Source organism: Chrysemys picta, chromosome 14 (assembly GCF_011386835.1).
Source record: "Chrysemys picta bellii isolate R12L10 chromosome 14, ASM1138683v2, whole genome shotgun sequence".
NCBI lineage: Eukaryota > Metazoa > Chordata > Testudines > Emydidae > Chrysemys > Chrysemys picta.
In genome coordinates, this window is record NC_088804.1 from 25628648 (window position 1) to 25638509 (window position 9862).

General features: G+C 52.1%; 1 protein-coding gene across 1 annotated transcript; it reads right to left on the reverse strand.

Moving 5' to 3' along the window:
• Window positions 1–3518: 3518 nt before the first annotated feature.
• On the reverse strand, window positions 3519–6445 carry CEBPA (CCAAT enhancer binding protein alpha). The gene has a single exon (XM_005289911.4). It carries the CDS (start codon window positions 6169–6171, stop codon window positions 5197–5199), a length of 975 nt encoding a protein of 324 aa, XP_005289968.1. The 5' UTR covers window positions 6172–6445; the 3' UTR covers window positions 3519–5196.
• Window positions 6446–9862: the final 3417 nt, after the last annotated feature.

Sequence of the window (9862 nt, forward strand, 5' to 3'; positions counted from 1 at the left end):
ACCCCATGCAGGGAAAGATGAAACGCTCCTTATTTCCAGAATTTTGAGTTCATGAGGGTTTCTTGAATTTTAGGTATTTCAATTTATAACATTGCACAGAATTAGCATTGCGGATTCGCTTAGCTTTGGGGGTATTTTACTCTGATTTTTACTTTATTTGCTAAGTAAGGCAGGTAGTTTGCGTTTCGTTTTTGAATGTTCTGGGAGCGGGTTACTTTCTGCGTGCCCTGTTTGATTTTTGTACAATGCTACCTGCCTCCCAACGGCAGGAGAACTCCAAACACGAGTCCACGTCTTTGGTCCCCTTCCTTGATTCAAACCTTCTCACTTGTCTCCTTTGCCATCATGCCTGACTCGCCTACTCCTATGTGAACAACACCAGCCGCGCATTTCTGTACTGTCCGCTGACCTGGCTGCCGTGCGCGTGAGAGCGGAGACTGGGGCCCCACGTGCAGTTGTGCGGGGCGGGCCGCTCCTCGCGTGGGTGCTGCTGCAGGACAAACGCCCCGGCTCTTTGCATGGCGGAGGCGGGAGAGGAGATCACCGGCCTCGCCTCTGCTGCTTTTTAAACGACAGCGATGGTGCAAACGAAGGGGCAGGGGGCTGGGGAAACCCGGCGTGGAACTCGTTCATGGCTCCGAGTTCTGGGGAGCGGGGCAGGCTCTCCCCTGGACACCCAGCACAGAGGGGAGGGTCCCTGCTCTGCCTCCCGGGGGAGGACGGGAGGAACACGCCCCAGCCCCTGCACCTGTCCGGGGCGCGGCCGCGCTGAGCGCTCCCTCTTCTCTCCCGGGGCAGCGAGCGCCAAGGGACACCTCCCTCCCTCGTGCCGCTCCGAGCCAACGGGGGAAGCTGCAGCGCGGCTCCCCGCAGACCCCGCACTGGGGATGTTGCCCTGGGCGGGGCCGACGCGCCCCTATCACCGAAACGCCTCTGGCCACCACCTGCGCCCCGAGTCCGGGCCCGATCCCGCGGGCGAGGGAGGCGGGGAAGCGAGACTCGGACCCTGGCTAAGCAGGAGAACCGCAGGAGCCCGCGCTGCGCCGCGCGCCCGTCTCGGGGGCTGACTGACTGGTTTGGGGTGTTTTTTAATGAAGCGCAGCAAGTTGGGACCCGCCGGAGCATCCGCCAGCCCGTGACTGGGGCGGTTTGCTCCAGGCCAGCTCCAGCTCAGCGGGTGGCAGGCAGCCCTGCTGCCTCAGCATCTCCCCGGCTTAATGAGCTGGCGCGGGCGGGCGGGCGGCGGGGTGCGCCGAGCGGGCTGGGGGAACCCCTCCGTCTGGCTGGTCCCACTGCGCCCCCCAAAGCCGCGCTCAGCCCCCGACCGCCGCTGGCCCAGAAGCCCTCGGAAGACACTCGCTGGGCTGGACTGTCGGCCAGTGTAATGGGATTTATTCCAAGCTAGCGAGTCCCACCTGCGCGAGACACAGGGCTGCTAACGCACAGGTGCGCATCACGCGTTCACACCAGGCGGGGGGCTACCCACCGAGCTGCTGTAATGCGAACTGTGCCCGATTGGGCGCTCGCTAATCCCCCTTTTTAAAAACATCCACCCTGCCAGACACAGCTGCCTTGAGCCATGAACTCAAATCCGAACAATGCCTGGGGGGATCCGAGGGTGATACACAAACTTTCTGCCGAACAACGGGGCCAAGAGACCCATGCTGGGCTAAAACCAACCACTCCGAGGCCGAGCAGTGCATGGTATAAAATATGTGGATGCCCCTTCCCATGGGTTCCGTCATAAAAATGGGCGAGGGGACGCAAAACCAGGAGCCCCAAACCCTTCCCGGAGTGACCCTGGTGAGCTAGATGCAGGGAGCCCTGGAGTTCCCCGCTGCGCTGGAGTTCAGCTTTCAGACGATCCGAAGTCTGTGACCGGCTTGTGACCGACTTTTTCTAATCCACCCGCAACGGGTGCAAATTTCGACTCACTTCTCGCTGCCGGGCAGCGCTGCGGTGTCCCCTTTTGATGCCATGACTGGGGCTGGGGCGCGCGGCCCCTAGAACACCGAAGAGCAACGTGTCCTTTGGGTTACAGCCGCCCCCCATCCTGCTTAAGCAAAACTCCCTTTGGCAACAAGATTGGGCCCGCAATGTGCAAATGAATGGAGAGACAGTAGGGAATGTTCATACCCATTTGGTTAAACTTCAATGCACCACCCCTCTCCCTTTCCCCGGACTATTCATCTCCAAGTGACCACTATTAATTACAGAGCGAGTTCTCCTGTCTTTAACACTAGATCACCTGATCAGTTCCCTCCACCTCTTCGGGCTCAAGGATTGCTTCTGCTTTGTAACCACAGGCCAGCGCTGTCCTCATTTTGCAGCTTCTCCAGACTGTCAGTATCTCAGCCACAGGTTTCAAGATTATTTTTAGCTAACCTACAGAGGTCAAAGGGCACAGGCACTAGGAATTACCCGCTCTGGGCATTTTAGAAGAGCACTCAGTCCTGTAGCTTTTTGCATTGCTTAAATGCAACATTACTGCCGTTGAGCCTGAGAGATGCAACTAGATATGACTAGAGCCCAGGCCTGCCCCCCTAGGAACCCCAAATTCTCCGATGAAGAGGAGTATGGGGGGGCACAACCAGGATAGAAGTGCTTTAAAAATGGCTTTTCAATGCCAGAAGTTCTGGGGTTCTCCCTCCCATGCACCAAACATACCAGTTTCCTCCAGGCCGGGAAAGGGGCACAGAACAGGTTGCTATCAACATGGTTGTTTTGAACTAAACATGATAACTGCCCCCAGATCATGTTACTAAGCCACAAGAGCCAGTCAATTCAGTAAAAAGCAAGAGAGGGTCCTGTGGCACCTTTGAGACTAACAGAAGTATTGGGAGCATAAGCTTTCGTGGGTAAGAACCTCACTTCTTCAGATGCAAATCTTCTTGCATCTGAAGAAGTGAGGTTCTTACCCACAAAAGCTTATGCTCCCAATACTTCTGTTAGTCTCAAAGGTGCCACAGGACCCTCTCTTGCTTTTTACAGATTCAGACTAACACGGGTACCCCTCTGATACTAGTCAATTCAGTGTCAATGCATCCCAAGGGGCAGGTCATCTTCCTTTGCTGGGGAAGAGATAATCAAGGGTAGCATTGCTCTTACAACAATGACAATTGACTTTCTTCTCATCATTTTGTTCTTCTTCAGCACAGTAATTTAAGTTGTTAAGCATTTGGGAAGGGGAGACCCCAGTGGCCAATACAGTTTGGACAACCTTGTAAAAAACTGTCACTCACTACACACAATTAAAACGACCAGATTTGGAAGTGATTAACTAATGCACATTTTAAAATCATAAACAGTAATGATACGCTCTGAAAGATCAAAAATGTAATTATTTCTCTGGGGCTAAATGGTTATTTTAAGCTCAAGGTATACATTCAAATTACCATTCATAGCAGGGTGCATGTGGATGTGGAGGGAGAGAAAGCTTCATGTTTCAGTGAAAGGGAAACATTTTGCTTCATGTGCAGCCCAAGAGAAAAAGCAGAAAAGACACAAGGAGATGCTGATGGTAGAATATATACTGTTTATTTATGAATGTAACCAGGATTTCGACAAACTTTATATGCAGTTTTTTCGAGTTCAAAATTCACCATTGTGTGTGTGTGTATAGATAGGTGATTAGATAGAGAGATATCGATATAGATATCTATATACACACATACACACACACACACTCTCTCTCTCTCTCACACACACACACACAAGCACGCAGGCAACATAGATTTCCAGATATCACACTTGCAAACAACATTAACTCTCCTTCACCTTGCACTTTTCTCCAATTACCCATATTTGAAATGGACTCCTCTTATTCTCTCTCTCTCTCTCATGTTATAAGGAAAAGCACCGGCTGGTTAAAAGTGCTCGCTAGCAGTGGGTTGGTTTGTTGTTTTCCTCTCCCTTGGGAGGATCCGGAGTCCAGAGGGCTGCAGTTAACTAGCAGCACCGTGTTCCCCCACCCCCACCCCAAAGGGAATGAAATCCCAGACACTGGATGTGACCTAGCCCCCACTCCCAAGGTAATCAAATCCCAGACACCCCAGAGGCCGAGACTTTGGGGTTATTAGGAGGCATCCTGCCCCCTAAGGAAGCCATAACCAAAAAATGCTGCAGCACAAGGGCATGATCTCTCTGCCACCAGATAAGAAGGTGGTGATGGCAAGGATCTAAGCAATACAATACAATAAAGTGTGGCTAGTATACACAGAAGGGTATCACATTACATGAGGCACAGCTTGGACAGAAGTGACCGACTTGGAGAGAGGCTTAATATCCTCGAACAAAGCCAGATACACGGAACGTTCGTAGTAAATACTCGCATCGATAGGTATTTATTGTTTTGTGCTTCGCCATGTCACGACATACAGTACAGGCATCGCTGCTCTTCGTTTTGGTTAAAGGAGAATATTAAGGACTCCTTCGCTAGGTGCTGTAGCCTGTTCCCTTTCAGTCCTGGATTCCTGTCCAACAGGTCTCCTCTAACAATGGGGAAAGGGAGGGGGGGGGGGAAACGATCTGTTTGCATTGCCCCCAGAGTCCACCAAACCTCCCCCCACATACAAAGGAATGGGAGAGATTCATCCGAAAGGCAGCAGCACTGACAGGGACAGAGTCTGGATTGCACTCAGCTTTCACTCACCTACTGATCAACGAGCTAAACAACAGGCATATACATTCTCCCCAAGTTGCTTGTAATGTCTCACCCACTTTTCTTCCTGCCAGAGCTTCCTGTGACCCCCACCAATCAGACCCCCCTACGGAGGAAGACACACACGTTTCCCCAGCCAGTACCAATTATGCCCCAACCCCACCAAGAGCGCAGGACCCCTACCCGTTTGCTCAGCTGCCAGGCTGATGTGAACAGAAAGCCCACAGAGCTTTTGAAACCAACTTTTAAGGCACAGCGTGGGTTGTCTTTACCCTGTAGACACGTGGGCGTTTTCTTTTTCTTTTTCTTTTCAAAGCACACTCTTTTCAGCTTATTCGTGTCGTTCCTAAGGCACGGACCGTTTAATACTACAGCTGCCTGGATTCTTTTATCTGTCAATAATTAAAAACCAACCCCACCCCATGAGACAAGCTGAACCGCAGCTCTCGACCCCGGCAGGGATCTGAATATGGCACCAAGAGTTTGCAAAAGTCCGAGTTTGTTTGGAGAGGGGCGGGCGGTGGGGAGGGGGGGTCTCACGCGCAGTTGCCCATGGCCTTGACCAAGGAGCTCTCCGGCAGCTGTCTGAAGATGCCCCTGAGTGTCTCCAGCTCCCTGGTGAGCTGCTCCACCCGCTTGCGCAGCCGGTCATTGTCATTGGTGAGCTCCATCACCTTCTGCTGAGTCTCCGCGTTGCGCTGCTTGGCCTTGTCCCGGCTCTTGCGCACCGCGATGTTGTTGCGCTCCCGGCGCACCCGGTACTCGCTGCTGCTCTTGTCCACGGACTTTTTCGTCTTGCCCCGATGATCCGCGGGCAACATCTTGAGGGCGCCGGTGGCGGCGGGCAGGCTGCTCGGGTGGTGCGGGTGGTGCGGGCTGGGCACCGGGGTGGGCGGCGGCGTGGGGTGCCCCGGTTGGAGGTGCATGGTGGTCTGCGCGCAGTGGGCGATCTGGTACTGGAGATGGGACGGGTGCTGCTGCTGGGGGAGGTGCGGGTAGAGGGAAGCCAGAGCCGCCTGCTTGCCCTCCGCTTCCTCCCGCGGCTCCTGTTTAATCACCAGGGGCCGCAAGCCGGGGGCAGCGATGCGCTCGTACAGGGGGTCCAGCTTGCTGTCCGTGTAGCCGGCCATGCAGCCGAAGAGCTGCTGGGGGTGGTGCTGCTGCGGCGGCTGGTGCCCCTGCCCCAAGGCGGCGGCGCTGGCCCCGTGCATGCTGTGGAAGTCGAAATCTCCGGCCAGGATGGCCTTGGCTTTCTCCTGCTGCTTGCTGTGCTGGAAGAGGTCGGCCAGGAACTCGTCGTTGAAGGCGGCCGGGTCGATGTAGGCGCTGATGTCGATGGAGTTCTCGTTCTCGCAGATGTCGCTCAGCTCCGCGCCTCCCGCAGCAGGTGTAGCCGCCGAGGGAGCCTCTCTGTAGCTGTAGGCGCTGCCGGGCTGCGGAGTCGGGAGGTGGCTGCTACTGCTGCTCATCGGCGGCCGGGAATCGACCTCGTAGAAGTTGGCTTGCTCCATGGAGTATCTAAACTCTGCCAGGCATGGTGAAGGGCTCCTGGAATCCAGGGTTTGGGGTGGCGAAGGGGACCCAGGCGGCCGAGTGAAGCTCTCCGAGCCCAGGGACCCAACACCCCCTGGCGCCTCTGCCTGCGGATCTTGAGTGTCAGCCGCGAGCCGCCCTGACTTCCCCTCTCACTTTAATCAACTTGTGCCACTGCTTACCCTGCTCTTGGCGACCCACTCCCACCAGCGTGTCCGAATTTCTCCCTTGCTCTTAACCTTCAATTACTAATGGGTTGACTTGGTCTTATGCTTGCAGTATATATACACTCCCACCAGGGCTGGGGATCGCCCTCTAGTGTCCAACCTCCCGCTGGGAACCTTTGACCACAAGGCAGCTGCCAACTCTGCTGGGTCTTAGTGCCTGTTTTACCCGTCCCAGGCTGCCTCAGTTAAATTACAAGCCAACCCTAGCAAGAGATAAGCAAAGCTCAGGGTCCAGCAGCAAGCGCGCATCTGCACCTCCCCGGAGAACGATTAGTAACAATCCCTCCTTTAAATACCCTTTTCAGGTGCTATTGTCTCCCCGGAACTGCGAGGCTAGAGAATTTGGACGGAGTTTGCAATTCGCAGAATGCAACATTGTAGTGTTCCCCCACCCCCACCCCATAGCTTCAAAGACTTGAACCAGATAGAAGAATGCTGGGTTTAAACCTGTTGGAAAGGTTGCGCACCTGCTGACACTGATAAGAAGCCCTGTGAAACGTGTATGGCAGCCCAAGGTACTTTAAACCCTGCCTTCCCCGTGCCTCGGCACAGGAGTGAAAGGAGAAAAGTGGCCCAAATAAATCGGCACATTTCCATCATCCACTTAAATCGTGAGTCCTTGCTTACAAATTCGACCTATTAAGTCCCAGGACACTACAGAGGAAAGCCCACGAAAGCTTATGCTCAAATAAATTTGTTAGTCTCTATTAAGGTGCCACAAGTTCTCCTGTTCTTTTTACAGAGGAAAGCCTCAACGTCCACGATCCCCACGTTTTACAAATACGAGCTGCAAGTATTAGCGGGGTCGTGTTTGCCTAAGTATCAAAGACTATGTCAAGCACCACGTTGTTCCTTGAACAAGCTGTCCCGTTACCGCGCTGGCAGTTCCAGGAGCAGCCGAGTTTGAACAAGTTCTCGGCACTATGGTTTCCAGGTGAGAAACCCCCTTTACATTCGTTCCGCTGCGGATTCCAGATTCAAATCCGGCACCGTCAACACCTAATCCGCCCACCGGCACTTCTCACAGAGCCTAGTGGGAGTCAGACAAGTGAGACCTCCAGAAGTTAAGCCCAGAGCCACCCCTTGGGCACTAGGACCCAGCAGTAAAGCCACAACAGTCGCCTCTTATCTGGCTGGATAGAGGCGGAGCCCTCAGGGATGGGGGTGAAATTCCACTTCTCTCTGCAGACTGCAGCTGGCAAAGCCCGCTCGGAACTTTTTTTTTCTTTTTTCTTTTTTTAATACAATGCACATTAAAAGCTCCCCTGTTAGACTTGGTGTTAAGGAGACCGCTCGGGATACCTGTAGGCAAAGGTTTATGAGGGATTAAAGCGGCTGAGTTTTATAGGGGGTTGCAATGGGACCTCTGTGGTCAATGTTATCTTTACAACGTACAAAGTTCTGTGTGTGTCATAGCTGCGTCTCACGCCTGATAACATCACCAAAGTCAGACATCTGTAATTCGCTCGGCTTCATTGCACTGGGGCATTGATTAGTTGTCACATTTATTATAGGCCAGTAGAATTTGGGTTGAAAAGCAGAAATGCCACCAACCAACCAGGCAGGCCCCGCTCCAAAAGCCAGCCGCAGTTTATGTTGGACTAGGCAGTACTCCTTTCGCCTCCACGTTTAGCTTATTTTTTAATTATTCGGATCATTTCCCGGGACTTACACTGAGGGTAGCCCCAGCAATGATATTACGGGTGGTCTCGCCAACCCATTCCCGTCTTGCTGGTGTAACAACCGGCTGCATCCGCCTCTGGCTAAACGAAATGTCTCTCCTCCTTAACTTTGCCAACCGTGCCTGGGGGGGATGGCCCGGCCCGGATTACTTTCGCAATAGAAAGTCGGCGATAAATGCACGGGCCCTATTGGTAACGATCTGGACCCCGGAGATAGCCGGAATGACCGAGTTCCGAAATGCAAACACACGCATCGCGCGTGACCCAGCTATCAGCGTTCGCCTCCGATAAACCTGCAGCGAGCTGGGCTGCGCCTCGAGCCTCGCGCCCCGCTGTGAGCTGGGGCAGCCGGTAACCAGGTAGCGGTGGAGCGTGGCTGCGCCCGGCTGTGTGCATGCCCCTGGGTTGTATTTCCTTGAGACTGTCCCGGGGGTGCCATCGCCAGGGGTTTGAGAGAGGACAGGCATTTCCCAGCCAGCGTGACTCCTCCTCGTGCCCAGTACAGCATGTCCTTACACTAGCTCCTCCCTGGCAAAGCCACAGCCCCGGTAAAATAATAGGAGTGGCAGAGCTCGGCTTGGGCGGGGTGAGGATGTACATGATTTCCTTCTGTTGCAAGACAACGTGTGTATACCTAGGGCTCCCCTGGGGCTGCGTGGTTCTGCAATCTATCCCATACAGATCCCGCACGTCCAGCAGACACCTTTGAAACGTGCCTTGATGAATCAAACCTAAGGGCCATTGGAGTCGATGAGAGCAGGTCTAGGTCTAAAAGGGCTAAGGGATGCTGCAGAGACAGTTGTGAAAATGGAAGGAGGGTGAAAAAGTTTATTTTCCTGTTCCAAAAATATTTTTAAAGTACTTGTATTATAAGGATTAGTTTGTGTCCCCCCTGTTTAATTCCCTGGTCCCAACTAAGAAACCAGAAACTCCTTGCCAAACTATCTAGGCAAATAAAAAAAATGTCACATATTTTAAGTCTTCAGTAAGTTCTGAGTTCTGCAAACTCTTAGTCACTATAATAGGCCTTGCTCCCTTAGTAATTCCGTTAACTTCATTGGGATTCCTCTCGAGTAAGAGGGGATGTAGGATAAAGTCCTAAACTAGTAGGTATTTGTTGGCTCAAAAAGTAGCTGAATTTTATGCCATTAATACTATCTTACAATGAACGTTCTGAAGAGAAAATAAAGTTGGAATGTGAGATTAACGCTGTTCTTATAGTGGATATGTTATATATTGTGAATCTAAATAAATATTCCATCTTGTGTGATTGGAAAAAGTAAGAACATTTTGTTCTAATGGCTCAGTTGTACTATCCTCTCCTACTGGAGAATGGATTCAAGAAGCTCATGTGCGGACTTAGAAATGTACATTTCGATTTTCAATATAAAATTTAAAAAATAATGTAAAATTCATCTTGGATTTTTCTGGATACAGAAATAATTTTCCTAAAGATGACCAGGATTGATATAAATGCTGCCATGAGTGGAATGAGCCCATGATCCATATGGAATGCTATCTAGCAGTTCTTGCACAACCTAAACTCCACTGGCTTTAATTCTGAAGGACAAATGCAGAATGAGTCCTCTAGTCTCTCACAGAAACCAGGTCTGGATACCTCAGATGAAATTATAAAACCTCCATACTGCACCTAATTATTCATTACTATACTGTGTGTCCAAATCTTGCTTGCTATATACAAGTAACCCCATTCACAACAAAGAGACTATTTGTCTGAGTCCAGGATTTTGCCCCTTTAG